At 46.2% G+C, this 22,310-nt stretch overlaps 1 protein-coding gene across 2 annotated transcripts; it reads left to right on the top strand.

Annotated features, from left to right (window-relative positions):
- Positions 1-2,381: 2,381 nt before the first annotated feature.
- On the top strand, positions 2,382-21,525 carry SLC38A7 (solute carrier family 38 member 7). Of its 2 annotated transcripts, none has more exons than XM_075576568.1 (11): positions 2,382-2,460; positions 6,794-7,110; positions 7,615-7,813; positions 9,939-10,080; positions 10,451-10,549; positions 12,076-12,133; positions 12,892-13,006; positions 13,499-13,646; positions 16,476-16,675; positions 17,562-17,616; positions 18,544-21,525. In XM_075576568.1, exons 2-11 carry the CDS (start codon positions 6,871-6,873, stop codon positions 18,644-18,646), a joined length of 1,359 nt encoding a protein of 452 aa, XP_075432683.1. In that variant the 5' UTR covers positions 2,382-2,460; positions 6,794-6,870; the 3' UTR covers positions 18,647-21,525. The 2 variants fall into 2 exon arrangements, with proteins under 2 accessions (XP_075432683.1, XP_075432684.1); XM_075576569.1 differs by lacking the exon at positions 2,382-2,460 and adding an exon at positions 6,638-6,659.
- The last annotated feature ends 785 nt before the right edge of the window (positions 21,526-22,310 follow it).

The following is a 22,310-nucleotide window of genomic DNA, read 5'->3' as shown; positions in this document are numbered from 1 at the left end:
GAATTCTACCTGTATAGTGTATGCATGAGTGGATCATACAAGTATGGTGTGTTTGTGCGCGTATGAAAGTAGTGGAAATGCATGAGAGGAGCGAATTATACCGTATGGTGTAAGAGTGGAGGATTACAGGGAATAGGGAACCCCTGAAGAAGGTCCCCGTGGGCACTGAGACGTCAGGCCTATGTGTGCATTTTGGACCTAACCAATGACACTTAATTTGCTATTGTGGTGTGTGTATCCAGCAGCGATGACACCAATTCAGGTCAAACAGAAAGCAGTTTAAAGAGGAGAGAATAAATCTAGAGACACTCTTACATGCTGGACACTGGCGATGCAGAGTAGCTAGCAGCTGATGAGATGGTCTTTGGATTCTTCTTACAGATTAAGTATGAATATGTCGCATTGTAGATACGGGACTGTTTTTGCCTCTTGAAGGGAAGTACCACGTTTATGTGGGAACGGGCTAAGTGCCCGAGACGTAGAGTAAAAGTACTCTTCTACGTTTGTATGGGCGAGAGATGAGGGACTGGGGGAGGTGTGAGAAGGATTCTCTCTACCCTCCCTGGTCTGTCTCTGCCCTGGACAAAAGAAACGGTAGACAATCAAGTAGCAATATGTAAATATTTTCCGAAAGGCAAATAAATAATTTATTTCAATTTCAATCAAATATTGTTATTTTTCAGTTTTCACTATAAAAGGGCGGTACGATCTCCCCCTCCCCCCAGGCTTTCTCTCCCTCCCCCCCCCCCCCCCCGTGAGAGAGAACCTGTTGCTAAAAATGTTGAATCCCACCCAGCTATTGGCAGATTCGCCAGGAGAATGATGTTGCTGGTAGACGATGCAGCATCATTTCGCGATCCAATGAATAGATGCATGGAGAGTGCAGCGAGAACGTCATTTGTGGCAGCAGAAGGTGCCTGCAGACAGACGACAACAATCACCGCTCTTTCAAGAGCAATAAAATTGTGGATTAGCAGCATTGAAGCTCTGGAGAAATGCATTAAGCGAGCATCGATCATTTAACGCGCTGGCAGAGAAGGGTAGTTACAGGTTTCATTGCTGGATTCCGTAAGGCTGACGGCCAGATCCATGGCCTTATCAGTATCAGAAAGAAAAGCCTTGTGGCTATGACCCTGGTTGGTCTTTGAGGAATCGATCTCTGATTTTCTTTTTAAGGTAATCTACTCTTCAGGCAGAAGCTAGATACGGTAATCGAGAGCCCCTGGGGGGCAAAAGTATTTGTTCTTCCACAAGAAAGAAAAGTAAGACGATTTGCGGGACCATCTGGGCAAAATGAAAGAATGGCTTCAGAGACTTCAGCGCTGCGAAGAACTTTTCCAATATCACCGGCATGGACAGTTTTTTTTTTTCTTTCGTGCTTCAAAGGGACGTGGATCCTCGCGTACTGTAGGTCCAAATGAACTAAAGGGGAGCCCATCCAACAATCGTGGGAGGAAGACTGCAATATTTTTGGGAAACATGGGCTCAATCAATCACAGATGGTTAGGTCCCCTGTATTATCAACACAGGTTCTTTCCTCATTCAGGGAACACCTAGAGAAAAGCAGTTTTCACACTTCAAAGATTAAGAAAAATATAGCAGCAGCTCGAGCCCTCAGGCAAAGTGTAAGCGATCTGTTAAAGGCTGCTATAAGAATGGTGCCTTGGCATCAGAGAGGACTTGGAATGTATTTAATAATCCTGGTCCAAAAGAAACACGGCACCTTTAGAGCAGTGTTGGACCTAAAAAGGGTCAAAAGGTTTCTCAGAGTTCAGACGTTCCGGATGGAATCACTGAGCTTACTGATTGCTGCAGTAGATCCAGGAGATTGGATGGTATCAGTAGATGTAAAGGACACCTATCTACATATTCATATTTCAGGATCACACCAAAAATATTTGTTGCCCACCAGGGCTCGAAGCATTCTGGCACCCTCCTCACGGAGTGCCAGTATATTTATGATATACTACACACACCTGTCAACTCTTCCTAAATGTTCTGTGTTGCTCATTGTTTTGGAGTCTGTATTAGATTTGTATCACTATCACTGTGACACAAGTCAGCACTTTTGCATTAAAATGTCATTATTATTGGTGCAGAACCCCTCACATCTCACTGGTTTTTGGTTCTAGCTAGACACAATGTAAGACCTGATTTAAAGGAATCCTGTGGATCTAAATCCACACATGCATGCAAACTCACAGCATCATATTGCCAGAGACTGCAGTCAAACAGCATTGCTATACATAGCATTGCATTAGGAAGGAACGAGGTGCCATTGAAAAGGGGGGCTGCTTCACAGCAAGAGGAGGGCGGGAAACAGAAGCAGGAAATAGAGTCAGCAAAGGCTCCAGAGAAAACTACACCTCCCAGAGGGCTGTGCGAGGCGAGTCACGTGGCAGGAGCGGCCCGTCACGTGGTGTTTGGGTGATCAGATGAGAATGAGCTGCAGCTGAGCAGGTAAGAGGGGGAGCCCAATAAATAAATCACAGCTGGGAGGGGATTTATACCACATCTGAACTGTGAGTAAGGTGGATATGAGGGGCTTTAGTGAGATGTAAAGGTCCCTGGTCAGTTTCAGTGCTGCTGGGCAGGCTAAAGGTCCCTGGTCAGTTTCAGTGCTGCTGGGCAGGCTAAAGGTCCTTGGTTGCTATACCTCTGTGCCCAGGATATACATGAAAACGAGAGGTAACTCTCAATGTATTCTTCCTGGTAACACATTTTATAAATAAATAAATACCATTTGTTTGTGTGAATGTAAAGGTCACGGTCAGCGCCCCGGGCGGGTTTAAAGGTCACTGGTTGCCTTTGGACCCTTTGTTCCCTACAATGCGCTCCATGCCCGCTCTGGCAGTGAAGGGTTAAAGGTCCAAGTCCTTGATTTTAAAGGTCCTGCTCACTTGCTGCCCCTGTGTGGGTTGAACGGTCCCCTGATGGATTTTTGCCACTGTATGGGGGTTTTACACTCCCTGGTCATTTTCACCCCCTTTGTGGATTTAAAGGGCATGGATCAGTTACTCTGCTAAAGGGGATGGAGACGTGTCTGGTCAGACTGGCCACGCTTTGTTGCGTCCTGGGTTTTAAGGTCCCTGATCAGACCCTGCATGGCTTTATCAGTCCTATCTTGGTTCTAGTGTCCCATGAAAATCAAAAAGGGAAAAGGAGGCACATAGTCAAACCCGCTTACTCTGTATTATTGTAGCTGGTACATATACATGCAACGTTGCAGGGTACTAATCCCATTTCTCAGACGTCTGAACCCATCACCAGGCTCTAACCCTATTTGGTTAGTCGCAGCCCATGGCTGAGTGTGAGCCCAGACTGCGGTAGATCCCTCTTGTTTAATTTCTTACAATGGATTAAATTTAGGGGCAAATAAACCTTTTGTTTTTCTCAACAACAATGGTATGGATACATATCCGGCACACACACACGTAGCAGATGTCATAGCATCCATTAACGCAATGCAATATGTTGACGCTACCGTGACTCCATTACAAACAATGGTAACACATGAGTTTCCTTTCACGCAAGCAATATTTTTGGCTTAATTTCTTGCGTTAACAGCGGTAATAACGTCTGCGACATCTGTAAATGGCTATGATAGCATTTCCATGTGCTGGGCTATTAAGATCTAATTACCCGGTGGTTTAAAACCATTGGTACCACTTAATGTATACTGAACGTGCATTAAAGGGAAGTCTTTCCCATATAACATCATCTGTGCTGTATTTAATATCTGTCTGCATGTAAGCTGTATAATACACACTTGCGAAGTCTCTCTCTCCATCAATATATTAAAAATGTTTTTAACCTAAACCCCCAAATCTCACTTATTTGGGGACCAGTACCTTAAACCTAGTAATTAACCTCTTCGTTATTCGTTATTATTATTATTCGTTACCAGTTGGGCCACTTACACAGTCCTTCGAAAATTACATTCTTAATGGTGGATCTCTAAAATGAACGTAGCAGAGGTTATAGTTGCGTAGTAGATGAGATTGGAAAAAAGACATATGTCCATCAAGTTCAACCCGTGCTAAATTTAAACAGATACTTTATCCTATATTTGTATTTACAGTATTTTGATCCAGAGGAAGCCAAACAAAAAATGCCAGTGAAATATCCAATGATATCTCATAAGGGGAAACAAATTCCTTCCTGACTATAATGGCAGTCTTCATTGCTGTCTTTGGTAATATGCTGTTACGCTGTATGTCGTCTTAGCGGAGATATGAGTGCGGGAGACTGCCTCTAATTTAATGATCATGGCTAAGAGGTGTATTGTAAAGTCCTTACCTCTGTAGCCTATCTTCTGATCTGGGCAGAGAAAAGTCCAAGTGTTTGTGTCCGTTCTCCGGTCCACGCAATAGGTCCCGGCACTCCAGCAATCGCAGGGTCTGTCCCGATAACTCTCTCTCTCCTTGCGGGCGTCCGGGATCTAATGGTGAGTAATTGGAAAAAGGTAGAGGTATCCGGAGCCACTGCAGCGTACTCACAATATATATAATATAGTGTGTGTGTGTGTGTGTTTCCCCCAACCCCTGGGAGATTCTGCCATTACATGGGGTTTGGTGCATGCTACCTGTTGGCTCACAGGATGCTGAGTGGTCCGCCAATGTTGAGGGGGACGTCTGGTCAGGCTTCTGGGGTACATTACCGTTGTTTATCTCTGGGTACACAGCGCCTCCATCTACTGCAGACTCCAGATGTATGGAGGCAATCTCCCACAGAAGAACCGTACTCCTCCTCCTCGCCCCTGTAAGATTACACACCAGGCAGGAGGTATAGATAACCGATTTATTGATCCTCTGCTGACACAGTATCACAGGCTTCTCTGCCCTATACAGTTAACTGCAGATCTCCAACTTCTGGTTGGTCCCTGGACCTCCACTCTGGGCCAAGGGCACCCAAAGCAGTCCTTACTCTTCCCTGCCCCTCTAGCAGGGACAGGGGAATGGTGATCACTCACTGTCCCCCAAGGGGAAGAGGAACAAGGAAGGCCAGTGCGCAGGCAATCCTGTGTGACACCTGTCTCTCAATGGTAGAGACAAGTGCTAAATGTGGGGGTTGCAGCCCCTTAAGGAGGAAGGTACAAGGTCTAAACCCATGATTGAGTAGAACACAGGCGATATGTGAGATAGATATATATATATAAAATATAATTTTTTATTTTATTTTTTCTTCTATTAATAAACAGGTACCTTAGACCCTGGCAGATATATAATTACATATTTTGTATGCATATTTATTGGGTGGTGGAAGCGTATAGATATGATTTAAATCAAGTAAGGGGTAAATATTAACTCCTTGAAAGTACCTTGCGCAGGAGAAAGGCGAGTTGGCTAGAGTAGCCGTGTGTTTTAACCCTGGTTGCATATCTAAGTCACGTGCCCACTTGTATTCTGTTTGTGACAGATGGTATATTGGGGAGATATTGTCCATTTGAGGGACCTTTGCGGTAGGTGAAAAGTGGGCTAGCTAGAGCGCTCCCTGGTCCCATATGCAGGTCATATGCTCACAGGTGTGCCATACGTGACAGCCGTATACAATGTAAAAAAAAAAACTAAATTTTCTCTTTGGAAAGGAAGAGGAACTGTGTGTAATAAAAAGTAGTAGTGGTACTCTGTACACTGTAGTAGACTTCGATCCCTGATTGCATTATATAGGGGGAATGCAGGGTATACATCCATATTTCACAACTCAACACTATAAAAAAGTGTTGCCATAACATTGGCTCTTATTCAATATGCTTCGAAGCCTCTTCCCTGCGCTGCAGAACATTTTAGTCCCATTGATTTTAAATGGAGCTGACCTCCCTCTCCAGCACAGGGAGGACAGCCTCACGGAATACTGCAGTATTGTGGTTGCTTGGCTTGCAATTCTCCCCGGAATGTAGTGGCTCACCCGGTTACATTGCGGAACGGGCCCTGTCAGCAGTTTCCAGCTGGAAGGGGTTTTTGGTTTCCTGTTGGGGGATCGCTGCTCCTGTATGACGAGGAACTCTCGTGCACGCATGCTGATGAGGCTTATTTTTACTGCTTGTTGCAATAAATAAGTCGTTCAAAGTTCTAGCAGCCCTGTTGGTCCTTAAGAAATGTAGATTTAATTGAAAGTTGTGATACCTTTTAGGAGACCAAGATTAGAGCTGTTCATAGGTAAACTTATAGGTCCTTATTCTATGACTGTGTTTTTTTTATTATTATTGTATTCCCCCCCCCCCCCCCTTTAATATTTGCATCAATACAATCCACACAATGATAAGTAATTAACTAAGTTGCTGATCAACCCGTTCTCCTGTAATCGATCGGCGAAGATCAGCTCGGGGGTTCACTAAATGGCTGTCAGTGCAGCAGAAGAGGACCAAAGATACAAAGCTCTGTGGGGATGATCATGTGACCAGGCAGTCACTAGATACAATTGGTGCACTGCTAGAGAGAGGGCAGGGCTCAACAAGGGGTGTGCCAGAGCCTGTTTCAGAAGAGGAAGGGGGTGTGACTTTGTAAATGGTTGCTATAGAAACAAAAAATGCTTGTAACATTATAATACATAAAAATGTAATTTAGAGTTGTTTAAAAAAAACTTTTTACGTTTTTTTGCTGCATTAGACCGCCATTTTGGGTGCCCAGCCAGAGCTGCTACCAGCAGCACCTTCTGATGTATGTATCTCTGTTTCGCTCCGGAGACCCCCTGCTTCCCACTTATTAAAAAATAAATAAAAATACCAAGAAGCAACACTTCTTTCAATTCAAATGCTCACACTTTATTGATGACGCCTCTGTTGCACTTTCAGACGCAGACTACGGGGGAGACGCGTCGTGACATCATACTGATGCTGTGACCTCACCCTTCGGCCCCCAAAAACTAAAAATGTCCCTCGGGAATGTGGCTATCAACACGGACTATGCGTGTGACGCGGGGGAGCGCGCACGCCTCCTGCAGAGCCCCAGCGTGGGGACTGCCCCTGAGGGGCGCCGGGGGTCCGGAGGAACGTCCCCCGCCGGAGCCGTTTTTATAGTGGTGAACGCCGCGCTGGGAGCCGGACTGCTTAACTTCCCCGCGGCGTTCAGTGCGGCCGGAGGAGTCACCGCAGGGATCTCATTGCAACTGGTGAGCGCGATGCACAGAGCACTCAGGAGTTGGGTTACCTCTACCCGGTCACTGCTCCTCAATGCGTCGCAGGTACCTGTCAACAAAAGGGTTTAGGCTGCAAATTAACCGGGTGTTTTTTTCCAATGGATGTAAGAGCACAGTACAATTGTCCAGAGCATTATGTGGGGTTTCTTTGCTGTAAAGTAGGGCTTCTCAAAGGAGCCAGTTCAGAAAAAAGTTGAAGGGCCACAAGATTATTTATTGTCATTTCATTTTTTATGCAATGAAAGAAATGATTCTGTAGTCCACATTTTGCAAGTGTTCATAACATCTGCCCTATAGACATTTTCATGACCGTTTCGGAGCGAGGAATTGCACTAAGCTACTTGTATGAAATTAGCAGGAGCAGAAAGTCCCAAGGGCCACAGGAAGGCAGTTTGAGGGGCCACATTTGCCCGGCGGGTGGCCAGTCGGACGGCTGCGGAGGAGACGAGGAGTTAATGTGCTGGGTTTTCTCTGCAGGTCTTGCTGGTGTTTGTCATCAGCGGGCTGGTGATCCTGGCACACTGCGCCGACGCTTGCAGCGAGCGCACTTATCAGGAGGTGGTGCGCGGCGTGTGCGGGCGCACGGCCGGGCTGCTGTGCGAACTGCTCATCGCCGTGTACACTTTCGGCACGTGCATCGCTTTCCTGATCATTATTGGGGACCAGCTGGACAAGCGTGAGTGAAACCGTGGGCTGAAAGTGTCTGGGAGGGGGAGGGGGGGCCGGTACGATAATCTCAGTGATAATACCCCAAGGGGCTTTAAAAAGTAGTGACACTGTGCCTGGCTTAAAATAATTCTACATGTATTAATTATTGAGGGACAGCTCTTCTGATTTTAGGAAGATGTATGCAATATTTATGCTTACAAAGCAACAAGAGAGAGAGTGGATTCCTACAATAAAGTACTATGCATGTGATTACAGTCTCTCAATAAAAAGTAGCAGTACTGTGGGAATTGTACATGGAAATGTAGTGGCCCTCCCTGCCCCAGCACCATCACACTCTGACCCCTGTAACACCCCCATATAGTGAACATATTGGGCCATATTTCCTAAGTGGTGCTGTTTCATGGGACACCTGGCACCAACAAACTGTAAATCCCATTTCATTAACACTACTCCCTATTCAACTGCTGGCACTGGGAGGTGTCTTGTGTGTTGCACTGCTTGGTAAACATGGGCCAAAGTGTTCAATCCAAAACTTCTGTGTCCCAAAAGGTTGGAACTTTTTACAAAGTGTAACCTAACATACACTGCTCTCTCATCCCATCCTACTGATAACCCCACATACACTGCTCTCCCATCCTACTGATAACCCCACATAAACTGCTCTCTCATCCCATCCTACTGATAACCCCACATAAACTGCTCTCTCATCCCATCCTACTGATAACCCCACATACACTGCTCTCTCATCCCATCCTACTGATAAAACCACATAAACTGCTCTCTCATCCCATCCTACTGATAAAACCACATAAACGGCTCTCTCATCCCATCCTACTGATAACCCCACATACACTGCTCTCTCATCCCATCCTACTGATAACCCCACATAAACTGCTCTCTCATCCCATCCTACTGATAACCCCACATACACTGCTCTCTCATCCCATCCTACTGATAACCCCACATAAACTGTTCTCTCATCCCATCCTACTGATAACCCCACATAAACTGCTCTCCCAACCTACTGATAGCCCCACATAAACTGCTCTCTCATCCCATCCTACTGATAAAACCACATAAACGGCTCTCTCATCCCATCCTACTGATAACCCCACATACACTGCTCTCTCATCCCATCCTACTGATAACCCCACATAAACTGCTCTCTCATCCCATCCTACTGATAACCCCACATATACTGCACTCTCATCCCATCCTACTGACAACCCCACATAAACTGCTCTCCCATCCTACTGATAACCCCACATAAACTGCTCTCTCATCCCATCCTACTGATAAAACCACATAAACGGCTCTCTCATCCCATCCTGCTGATAACCCCACATACACTGCTCTCTCATCCCATCCTGCTGATAAACCCACATACACTGCTCTCTCATCCCATCCTACTGATAACCCCACATAAACTGCTCTCTCATCCCATCCTATTGATAAACCCCACATACACTGCTCTCTCATCCCATCCTACTGACAACCCCACATAAACTGCTCTCTCATCCCATCCTATTGATAAACCCCACATACACTGCTCTCTCATCCCATCCTACTGACAACCCCACATAAACTGCTCTCTCATCCCATCCTACTGATAAAACCACATAAACGGCTCTCTCATCCCATCCTGCTGATAAACCCACATACACTGCTCTCTCATCCCATCCTGCTGATAAACCCACATACACTGCTCTCTCATCCCATCCTACTGATAACCCCACATAAACTGCTCTCTCATCCCATCCTATTGATAAACCCCACATACACTGCTCTCTCATCCCATCCTACTGACAACCCCACATAAACTGCTCTCTCATCCCATCCTACTGATAACCCCACATAAACTGCTCTCTCATCCCATCCTACTGATAACCCCACATAAACTGCTCTCGCCTACGCACCAACCCCGTAGTTTTTATTTTAATTAAGACATGTTCATTTCTTGTGTAATTAATGCGTGGATTTCTTTTTCCCTTCTCACAACTTCACCTCTCACATAAAATTGACTATATCCCAATCTGTCTGTCTCTCTGCACCCCCCTCCCACTCCCTCCCCCCCCATGTCTCTCCTTTTCTCCTCCCTTCAACTCCTGGGATGTCCCTATTCACGGGGGTAGTTCTCAGCGCTATGATGCACAGCACCGCAGGAAGCAGTATCCCATGGTACGCAGACAGGAAGTTCACCATCAGCGTCACTGGTTTGCTCTTCATCCTGCCACTGTCCCTCCCCCGGGAGATCAGCGTCCAGAAATATGCCAGGTGAGGAGCACGCAGAAGAGGGCGGAGTGACGTATAGTCCCGGGAGATCTCACTGTCTGTTTCCCCGTCCTGTCTCATTCTGCTCCCTCCCTTTATTGGGGCTTCTTCACAGAGCCACGTAGCTGTAGCATAAGATAATTCACTTTAACAGACCTACAGTGTGTTCCAGCCGGCTTTGTGAATAGAACTCTCCATGTGTCTCTCTTATTGCCTGTCTGTCTCTGTCCCTCTCTCTCTCTCTCTCTGTGTCTCTGTCTCATTTGCTGTCTGTTTCATTTCCTGTCTTTTTGCTAAATGTCTGATCTTTCTGTCTCTCGTGCTATCCCATTATCTGTTTGCCTCTGTGTTTCTCACTCCGTCTCTTCCGCAGCTCTCTCAGTGTGCTCGGCACATGTTATGTGACCACCATCGTCATCGTCCGATGTATCTGGCCAGACAAGGAGATACCGCCTAATGAAATTCCGTCCAGGTACCAAGTCCTGGGCTCTTTGTGGTCAGGGTGTTGTGGTCTTTTTTGCTTCCTGCAGCTTGGTGCTGTGTTTGTGTTTTACTACCTGTGCCCAGGTGCTTTGACTGTGAATACTCAGTCCTTTCGGTAGCCTAAGGGGGGGAGGGGGCGGGTGTGTGTGTTCCATAATTCACTGCTGTATGTCTTCTCTCATCCTCGCCCCCTTCCTTCCTCCTATGCTCCCGTTACTCATATTGGCAATCCAGGCTCAGCGGGAAGGATTTTAGTACTTGGATTAGCCATAACTGCTGGTTCTATAAAGCTCACCCAACAGTCAGAAGACTTCATGTACAAGATGTTGAAGGCTGCCCTTGTATTGCAGGCTTTTATGCACATTAACGGTCAGGATTTAACTTGGATGAGTTCCACTTAGCACTTGCAAAACCTAGCCAATAAATCTCCCAACCGTTACCCATGTTAAGTGCACATTCTCCTACCTACCTTGAAACCTTAGATCCTAATTAGCCTTTCGTTTGTATATCCGCATCCCTAATCTCATAGAGTTTATGACGCCCTTCTGACAGTCGGAGAGCATCACGAGAACGGAGGCTCGCGTGACCTTGTGACTTCCTGAATGTGACAAGGAATTTACTCGCGTCCAGAACTGATCACTGCTTCAGCTCTCAGAAATCTGAATGCAATAAGGGACTTCCTCCTCCGTTCCTTAGGTCAGGAATCGGGTTAGAACCATGTGAGATCTTTACTAACGTAGGCTCGTGTCCATGGAGTCAGCGTGTCCGTGACATGGACATTCTGGCCGCAAAAGGGTTTAGTATAAATATAGGCAACACATGTCTCCAACGCTTGTATTATTGGAATAAACACATTTTAGGGGGAGCTGTGCTAGCACCTAAGCTGCTGTTACTGTCTGTACCAGACCCTACAGTCATAACATGGTAGTGAACTGGGAGCAGTATAGGAGGAGATCAGCAACCACGTTTCAGGGCCTCATTAGATATCTGGGCTAGTCCATATGAGTTGTGTATGTCCCCTTTGGGAAGCAATCATTATTCACGTGAAAAGTATTGGTTGTGAATGGGGAACATCTGCTGGGATTTACATAGCGAGTAACGTGCCGTTCATTATACAAGACAAGTGATGCACCTGAGACCGCTTGGGCAATAAAGCAATTTGAAGGTCATGTGGTCAACCCCATACCATATTGCACTCCTATGTTAAAGTATGCGGCAGTGTACATGGGGTCCTGTTTTGCTGCCACTAGTAGCGCAGCATTGATCAGCAATCCTCTTAACAAGCACTTGTTTAAGTCAGCACCAGTTTGCTGTCCAGTTGCCCCCTTCCAGCAGATAATCCATGACATGGTTGCACCCCTGCATAGTAACGTTCTGTGAACGGGAGCATTGACGGGGTACATTATTTGCAGTTGCTGGGAGATCATGTTTTTCTCAGTGTGCGGTAGAGAGTATGCTGGGTACAGGACCCGAAAACGCCCTCCTGACTCTCCCGCCCCCCTCTTATTTCCCCAGTCCCTCCTCCTGGATTGCCGCATTTAATGCTGTGCCCACAATCTGCTTTGGATTTCAGGTAATTGTACTGTATGTCTTTATTTATATCGCGCCAAAAGTGTGCTCGGCGCTTCACAAAGAATACAGCACAGGGAATTATAATAATACAATAAGCAAAATCAGGCAATAGGAAAGGAAATCCCTGCCCCGAAGAGCTTACAATCTTGCATCACAATGTCTTTCACTGCTATTTTTGTTTCTCACCTTTCTTTTCTTGCTTCTCTTGCTTCTCCCCTTTCTCTCCACTTACTTTTCCCCTCGTTCTTTCTATCTTCCCAGCTTGTTCTCTTCTCTTACTCACACTCTCTCTCTTTTTCCCCCCCTTGCTCCTTTGTATCACCTGTTCTTTATGTATTTATGTAGTTCTTTATATAGCGCCACCCATGTACACAGCGCTTCCCGGCAGTAATACGCGTGACACAATAATAGCACACGTAATGGGAATAAACGTTTGGAGACATTAAAGTAACATAAAGGAGTCCCTGCCCCCAAGAGCTTACAATCTAAGTGGTAAGTAGGGAGAACGTGGAGACAGGAGGAGGGCGTTCTGGTGCGTCTGCAGGGGGCCAATCCATGAGGTGTATAGTATCGGCCGCGGAGCTACCCATGTGCTTCGTTAGAGGTGTTTTTTAAGATGGGTCTCGTCCTGTCTCTGCCATTTCTTCTCCTTTTCTTGCTGCTGACATGTTCTCCCTTCCCAGTTCTCTTCCTTCACTCGCCTCTCATGTTCCCTAATGGTTCTCCCTGTGAAACAGCCTCTCTCTGTTTCTCTGGTAGTGCCACGTGAGCAGCGTCCCCGTGTATGGCAGCATGCAGCAGCAGGATATCAAGCGATGGGGATGGATAGTGACCGCTGCCATGTTTATCGCTCTCTGTGTCTACACCGGGACAGGTCAGAAACAGCACTGAGGGGCACCCGGATGTCTCTCTGACTCTCTCTAATGGGATGGGCACATTCTCCGTGTCTTTCTCTGTATGTGGGTGCCTGCAGCCTTTATTTCTATGAGCACATTGTGTGTTCCTTTCATTTTTCTCTCTAATAGTGTGTGTTGGATCATTGTATTTACCCGAGTGTCCCCTTGTAGTATCTCTCTCCATCTCCCTTCCACTTGGCGTGATATAAACTCCTACAGTCTGTTCTGGGTGGATCCTGAAGCTGCCCCACCTGTCTTCTAGTAGAACCTGGCTCTATCTCTTAAAATAAGTCTCTTCCTTTGTGTCTCTGTGTAGAAGACATGTACACACTCTCTTTAATGGGGAGCACATATTCCACCAGTCCTTTAGGATTCCGTGGCACATACAGTCTTCTCTAAGTGGAGCGTGCAGGTACCAGCGGTACTTCTCTGTTGGTAAGGCCCAATAGGATCCCTGTCTGTCTTTGTAGGTATCTGCGGGTTCCTGCTGTTCGGGTCTGGTGTGGATCAGGATGTCCTCCTCTCCTTCCCATCAGATGATGTTCCGGTCGCTGTAGCTCGAGCTTTCATCATCGTGTGCGTGCTGACCTCGTACCCCATCCTGCACTATTGTGGCCGGTGAGTTAGCATTGGGCTTATCCCGGGGTCAGTTGGGTTGTTACTCTGTCTCACCATGAGCGTAAAACCCACATAAGCAAAAAAGCCCAGGCCGACAGTACATATAAGCATGTTCAGGTCTGTGTGTATATTTGTAAAAGGGTGCAGGTTCATAAGCCACCCTAGAAATTGAGATAATCTCCATCCCAAGCCTGTGTATGTTGTGTGTATCGGTGTGTTTGTGGTTAGATGATGTGTATCGGCATGTTAATCTCTATATAGTGTATCAGTGTATCAATGTGTATCAGCGAATTTGAGAGAGTTAAGGTCAGCCTAACTTTTAGGAGTGTGTGTGTGACACGTATATCTACTATCATTATCTTCAGCCCTTGTTGATCCGCTGCTGGATGAAGACCTTCCTAATGGTCTTTTAGGTACTGTGTTTGCAAGCCTCTTTTCTACGTTGCTCCAACAATTTTTCTAATTTAATTAATTCTCCCATCTTACTTTTGGTCGTCGCCTTGGGCTTTTAATTTCCCTTGGAATCCAGTCAAGTACCGTCTTTGTCCAACTATGGTCATTTCTTCTTGCGATATATCCGGTCTACTGCCGTTTCAATTTCTTCACCCTCCTGATTATGTCACATACCTTTTCCTGTCTCTTTGGGTAATTGCAGACATACTTCGGAGTTGTCTGACACTTCTGAATTATCTACGCATTTAGGGTCCACATTTCATATCCGTACGTGAGCACGGGCAGAATAGACTGGCCGAAAACTTTCCTCTTGAGGCACAGTGGAAGGTTCCCTTGGAAGATTGTTTTGTTTCTTCCAAATGTGCTCCATCCCATCTTCATTTTCCTACCAACTTTATTCAGAAGATTCCCACCCATTGTTACTTTCCGGCCATGGTAGACATAGACTTCATCGGCTCTAGTTCTGTTCCATCTATTTCGATCTTTGCCGAGTTGACACATTAGTTGGACATCAGTTTGGCAGAGGTTCATATGGAAGCCCATCTTCTTGCTTACTTCGGCTAGTTCTCTGATTTGTTGCTGGAGGTCTTCTGTACTCGTGGCCAAAGTAACAATGTCATCTGTAAATCATAGGGGATGCAAGTATTCACCAGGGATTTTTATTGTTTTTTTTTTTCTTCATTGAATGCCCTGGACAATTATTCAAGTGTTTCTGTGAAAAGGTTTTGTGACACGCGGCAGGTCCTTATCTTGCTCGTATCTTTTGTACAGCAGGGACCCCAGTCATGCGGCGGGTTCCGTTCTAAGGACCCGCCGCAAAGCGAAAATCGCCGGAAAGCGGAACCGGCGATTTTCATTATGTGCGCATGCGCAACATCGGCAAAAAAAAAAAAACCCATTCTGCGCATGCGCAATCCCGGACCGGCCCGTTCTACGCATGCGCAGAAATGGCGGCCCCCTTTTCGGTATCGGCGGATCGCCGAAAAGTGGGGCCTAGCTGTATAACCTAATGGGTGATGTGGTATTCTTATAAATATTCCTTTTAATATCAATGTACGCCTCTTCAACCCTTCACCTTGTTCGTGCCTTGAAAACCGGTGAGGTGTAGACAGAATCAAATGCTTTTTCACAATTCTCAACTCCTATACTGCGTGGTCGATTTCATTCACTGCTTTGGGAAATCATGTCTTGTAAGACTTCGACGTGACCCATTGTGTTGTATCCACTGAGAAATCCTGCTTGTTTTCTAGACTTGGCAGGGTCTGTGGCAGCCGATTAGTAAGTATCTTCGTTATCATCTTGGAAGTAGAGGGATTGCTCTGTAGTTCTTGAGGTCTTTGTCTCCTTTCTTGTGGATGAAGATAACTATGACATTGTTCTGAAATGGTCCTGTTCTTCATGCAGCATATAACGTTTTGCAAGGATTTTCTCTGGTTCCCCAGCTTCTTCCAAGTTTTCAATTGTAATTTCAATCACTTCTGGAATGACGCATGGTATATCATTGGTGGTTTCTTATTGCTCTTTCTCTGCTGGATAATATAACGAACAAAGAAAACTAAATCTCAGTTGTGGGCACTCAGGCCTAATGTAAAGGAACAGTGTCGGAGACTTAAATTAACTTGTAACAGATCACTAAAATAATATTGATAATCACACATAACGATGTTGGATAAAAGAAACACACACAAAATAAATAGTGAATCGGTGACCAACGTACAAAAAACACCTTCACTTATCGGGTGAAGTCTTGTGCAGTGAGAGAAGATAACGGGGCACAGCCAAAGGGAGTCGGGGGTCAGGAATAATAAAACAATCTAGTGATTGAAAAAGATATTAAAAGGAGGTATACCGCTTTCCTACGCGTTTCGTGCCAGCCAATACTTTACCAATGATACTTTATCTGCTGGTACGGCTGAAGCTCCAGTTGAAATTCTCTGCCGTTGTTCTTGATGTTGATTTGGTCCTGAGCTTGACAAAGGACCGGGAAGTCCGAAACGTCGCTGTCTTGTATGTACCCCCGATGCTTGTGATATAAATGAAAGTGTTCTACTTTGGATACTAACCAGTGAGAGCTGTGGAACTTTTGGATTGTTGTTTTATCTATTTTTGTTGCTGATGGGGATTCTGGTTACACTGCAAGCACCACTGTAAGATACTAAGATAAGATAAGTTACTAAGATAAGAAACGTGATTTGACCTATTTTTACCAATTTGAGTGCCCTGAACATTCTTGTTTTGTATGTATGTATGTGTATATATATATGTGTGTGTGTGTGTATGTGTATATATATATATATGTGTGTGTGTGTGTATACCTTGCTGTGTGATGGCCATGGAGGTGCATTCACGCCCGTGCCCGGCGTCCTTCCCTCGCAGGGCGGTGCTGGAGGGATTCTGCCTGCGCGTCACGGCACAGGAGCCAGGCGAGGACCCCAGCCGGGAGAGACGGCGCAGAGTCGTGCAGACGGTGGCGTGGTTCCTGCTCACGCTGCTCCTCGCACTCTTCATTCCAGACATCGGGAGGGTTATATCGCTGATCGGGGGCCTCGCTGCATGCTTCATATTCATATTCCCAGGTCAGGCAGCTGAGAGCAGCCAAACAGAAAGGAGGGGGAACAGGGAGAGTGTGTTGAGAAAAGTGAAGCCATTTTTCTTAACCTCCCAAGAAATCCCAGCAGGACCAGATTTTAGGGGCAGACGATGACTGATCAAACACATATATGCACACGTCTGGTTGAGTAGTACGTCAGTTTTGCCCTTGTGGCATTTCCTGTACGTCCTGAGGACTGGCACGCCAGGGACCCGTATGATGTACATCAAGGGGTGGCCAACTCCAGTGCTCGAGGGCCACCAACACGCCAGGTATTAGGGATATCCCTGCTTCAGCACACTGAGCCACGGATTGAGCCACCTGTGCTGAAGCAGGGATGTCCCTAATACCTGGCCAGTTGGTGGACCTTGAGGACTGGAGTTGCCCCCCCCTGATGTACAGAGTACGGCAGACTGTTCCTTGTTTCCTAGGGAGAGGTTGCATTCACCGCGACCAAACGAAGCGCTGAACGCTATCGGAACAGACGTGGTGCTCCCCCCCCCCCCCCGTTCGCGTCTCCAGGGTGTCGGTGGCAATGATTCCAGCTGTGACAGAGCTAAATTCCTGCCGTGGACAAATGTGATCTAAGGGACAGTGAGATGTTTAATAGGTTAAATGTAGCTGAACTGGGACACCGTTCTTAAAAATAAAGAAACATGTCAAAGTTTTTTTATTTTATTTATTTTTTATAATTCATTAACGGTGCTCTAGAGGTTAATGGAAGGCAGGAGATAGAGGGGGCAGGGCGTGTGTAGGTTAGGGGTACACACTGTGATGGGAGAGGGGAGCAGCTAGATCACCGTGTCCGTAGGGAAAGCGTGAGAAGGATCTGGAATTCTTCCACTTCCAATGTTTCTGTTTGTCTTGTGCAGGACTCTGTCTCATACACCTGAAACTGTCCGAAATCCAGGAGCAGAAGAGCAGAAGGTACAGTAACCACCGCTCAAAACGACCAATGCGCGCATGTACCATCCCCTTTTAGGTATAGTTGATGTTAATATGGGGTGCTGTATGTGGACTTTTGCAGGCACAAGCATGCCCTGTCCTGATGATCCTGTAGTCTAATTTTGGTGCCCGTGGCACAGGGAGACAAAGTGACTTGCCCAAGGCCACAAGGAGAGCTGATGGGATTTGACCCATGGTTCCTCCAGTTACAAGACAGCTTTTTCCCTCCCCACACGCAATTTTGCTACTGCGGTCTATCCGATCTTGTACCAACCGCCACATATATATGGTTAGCTCACCCCTTTGCAGTTGCACCTAAGACGGTAGTGATAACTGCCCCAATACACCCATCTCGGCCACTGTACCTCAATCCAACAATTCCCTCTGCCACCCATATATATCAAGCCTGCGGGGCCCTCTTTTCATTGAGCATCTACATTTCACTCTGCCAGCAAAGTGTAGACCAGTGTTTTTCAACAGGGGTTCTTAGGAGCTCTTTGGTTCCCCGGGCATCCCTAAAGGGTTCCCTGCAAGTTTTAGGTCATTTGAAAATTGTACCAAATACAGAAGAAATTACAAAACATCTAGAGACGCGCTATTAGAGAGGGTCGAGTTCCTTACAATGCATCTGATCTCAGACGCGCTATTAGAGAGGGTCGAGTTCCTTACAATGCATCTGATCTCAGACGCGCTATTAGAGAGCGTTGGGGTTCCTTACAATGCTTCTGATCTCAGGCGCGCTATTAGAGAGGGCTGGGGTGCCTCACAATGCATCTGATCTCAGACGCGCTATTAGAGAGGGCTGGGGTACCGCAGAATTTCACAATATAATTATAAGGTTCCTTAACCAAAAAGGTTGAAAAACACTGCTGTAGACTGTTTCCTTACCCTGTGTCTCTTATCTTGCAGTTGGTGGGCGCTTCTCAGTTATGGAGTGGCGATGGTTACTCTTGGAGCTTTCATCTTTGGACAAACCACTACCAAGGCCATCTTTGTGGACCTGATGGGGTGACCCATGAACTCTGACCTTTGAACAAAAGTCACTACAAGGCATTACTTGATTATCGCAGACCTATCCTCGCACCATTCCTACCCACAGACAATCTCTCGAATCCTTCCCCTGCTAAGCATCCTGCAAAGCATTGTTCAATCCCGCTCATATCTAGCACAACGCCAGGTGAAGGCTAAAACAAAAAAACTTTCTAGTTAAAACAGAAATAATCAACACGTTTATACAAGTGTTACATCCTATTTATACTTTTTCTTGAAAATCAATGAATACGCAAATAACCATTTAGGCAACACGGCCAGTATGTCCTTTTTAACCTATTTGCTACTGTAAGCTTGCCAGCCTTCTCCAGTAGCAAAGGTTACAGGAAACAGTGCCCATTTGTACTATGCCAGAGCAGGTGTCTTGGGCCTGCTACAGCACAAGTAAAACTAAGCATCACTGCAGACAACATAACAGTTTGTTAAAAAGGGATATCATTTTTTATATGGAGCCCCACAGATGTTCTGCGGGTCCGTATTGGAAGATATGTTAAATCAAGCCATGCAAGTGTTTAGCTTGAAAGGGGTTAAATGATGCTCTGCAGATCATTAATAATCTAAACAGCAGCATCATTAGATATTTCTTATTACTTCCCCCTTTTTACAGTGATTTTATTTCCATTTAGCTATGTTATTGCCATGACTCTTAATTACCAGGGCTGCATGTTTTCTGTGCAAGGATTTTAATGTTGGTGATGTCATCCTGCTGTTGCCATGACATCAAGGCAAGACACATAAAAACAGGCACGAAGAAGGATGGGATATTTTAAACAAGTGTATGGTCATTGAACAGTGTTGGTTTTAATGAAGTCCAGGCTCCAATGTTTTTAAGGGTGCAGTCCCCTCTACCTCGTAAGAGTTCCCTTTGCCATGCTGCATGCCTCTCTGAGACGTCAGTCTGAAACTCCCTGGGATTTGCAATATGGCAGACTCAGCTGACGCTTGCATTCCAGTCTGATGATGTCACTGCCCTCACCTGGGTGGGAGAGCCAATAAACAGTGAGGATGAGACCAGCAAGGGATTTGGGGAGAGGAGATAGCAACCGTATTGCCTCCATTACATAGCCCCCCACCTAAACTGGGGGGTCCTCATCGGGGAGCCCCCTTGGTCCCAGAGATATTGATATTTTTTTGTGCCAGTGTTTGACACACCCAGATATAGCTGCAGGTGGCAGTGATAGAAAGTTGCGACATTATTTAACGATGATGTCACAGCTTTCTATTGGTCACTGGAGCAAGCCTGACCCCTGACCCCCCCCCCCCCCCCCCCGTGGCTATTTTGTGTCCACCAGGCAAGAGCTCCGCGAGATCTGGGGGATCCGCAGAGGTCGGAAGACCACCGAGGGCGACCCCTGGTTCAATTAAATAAAAAAAAATACAAAATATCCGAAACTAAATCCTGATCAGTGTAGACCGCTGCTGGAAAACTAGCTGTTTATAAATTAGCAGAATGTGATTTTTCTGGGAAACATTTAGGATAAAATCTTTTTTTTTTTTTTTATATATATATATATATATGGAGCTCAAAGGGATTTCAGTGGCATTTACCTTTTATAGGGTTTTTAATTATTTATCATTTGTAATGTTTTGTTTAGAAGTGTTTCTTAAATGCACAGAAATATGTCATACAGTTCTACTGGATGAAAATAAGCATAGAGTTCTGGTATATATTGATTTCAGCTCTGGCCTCCCCGGTTCCTCCCAGGGAGACATATTTTTGACTGGATTGCAGAATGTAAGGAAGGTCGGAACTACTGAAGATCGCAACAAAAGGACTTTGCAATAAGAAAAGAAAATACTTTTTTTTTTTTAACCCGAGTAGGTGGAACTGCACTTTTAGTGGCAAGTTGTTCAATGGCGGAGTGTCCATGAAGGTTGTAAGAAACCGCTGATGCTGAATATGATGTGAGTGAGATTTAATGTCTGATTGATACTCCAAAATGAGTACGGCTCCATGTAAGAGAGTGACACTCACTCACTGAATGTTGACTGTTCTGCATCACACCTTAGGCTAGGTCCCCAGTGGCCGCTGCGGCGCTCACTACAGCGTGCGCGCCACACACACAAGGCACAGCCCTCTATGGGGCAGGCCCCAGTCTGCGTGTATGCGTGGGCGCACAAGCCGCGATGCGCGACCGCCTTGGCCAAAAGAGAAGATTTTTGGCGCGGCAGCCGAGCATTGGCCACGTCACGGCGGCGGGTTCAGCCAATGAGGGCGAATCGGCTGCGTGACGTCCCGGGTACATGCACTGCCAACTGCTCCGGCGTGCGCTCAGCGTGACCACTGGGGTCGTAGTCTTAGGGATGTGATGATGCTGCTACGTGTTGGCGTAAGGAAGTTCGGTGGGTTTGGGGGCGAGCTTTACCCAAGAGCATGCTGGGAGTCTGGTTGAGGTGACGTCCGGCTTCTTCATATCTGTAGCCACAAATCACGGTCAAAAAGCAGTGGGGCAATTGTATCTGTGTTTACCTCAAATAACTCTTCCACTTTGCACACAGTGCCCCCTTTTAGCCTCCTACCCCATATTTCATTTGTAACGTGGCATTGACAGCTGGGGGTTGTGCTGTTGGCCCCCTGTACGCGGGGATTTATGAAACGTGCACGGTAGCGCTCTGGTTCTCCCGTTAACCGCCATTCATGTCAATGGCAGTTGCCAGCAGAACGGGTCCGATCCGCCGCATGGCGCTTTGATAAATCCTGGCCGCAGTGAGATGCAAGCGGGAACTCGGTGCTATAAGTGCGTTTTTTTTATACTCTTATTTCTTATTTATTTTTTTAACCGTGAAATGTCTGTGCAATGTTTTGATTTCTCCATTAATAAAGGGAATCTGGTGTCTCCGCCTACCTGCTGTGCTGTAATTCTCTGGGTTAAGTAAGGATTTGCGAATAACAAGGCAGGTTAATGGTACCATGTGTCCTGGTTTTACTGGGCCAGTCCTGGTTTTACTGGGCCAGTCCTGGTTTACACAGGGAAGCGCAAATAGGATCAGCGGCAGACAGCCTAAAATACTTTGTAAACCCTCAAAACTGTGGTGGGGGGGGGGGGGGGAGAGGGGGGTTCTCCTGAATAAAGTATCACAGCTGTTTTTTTAGGGCTGACCCCCTACTCTGTCAATATATGGTCAGCCGCTTGTCATTTGACCTCCTTGTGGAGATATCTGTTATCTTATGGACTATTAGTTCACGCACTCTATTCCACAGAGAGTGCTTTTATATAGGATCTTTTCAGGTCCCCTTTGGGACCTATCTTGTTAAACGATAAATTACGTATGACCCTACATGACTTACTACCAATACATGAATGTATGTAGCGGTTACCGGCCAACAAACCATGGTAAAAGTGTATAAACCCCTTGTGTCTTTCCTATTGGTAATCAAAGAGAAGTGTCTCTTTACCCCGTTTAGTGATGTTGCAGTGAAGTCAAAACTCAAATGGCTAGGAACACCTTGAGACAAGCTTAACAATCTATAGGTACCAGTAGCTTGTGCCCCCCTCTCAGACGTCCATAAGACAGATCAAATAGGACACCAATGCCATAATGGAGCATACAATGTAAATCTTAGTGCTAGATAAAGGGCCACATTCTAAGGCTACGTCCCCGCTCATGCGGTGTGCGCACGCTCA

The sequence above is a fragment of the Ascaphus truei genome, chromosome 19 (genome assembly GCF_040206685.1).
Source record: "Ascaphus truei isolate aAscTru1 chromosome 19, aAscTru1.hap1, whole genome shotgun sequence".
In the NCBI taxonomy this organism is placed as follows: Eukaryota; Metazoa; Chordata; class Amphibia; order Anura; family Ascaphidae; genus Ascaphus; species Ascaphus truei.
The sequence above is the reverse complement of the archived record's forward strand: the minus strand, read 5'-3'. Positions and strand labels throughout refer to the sequence as shown.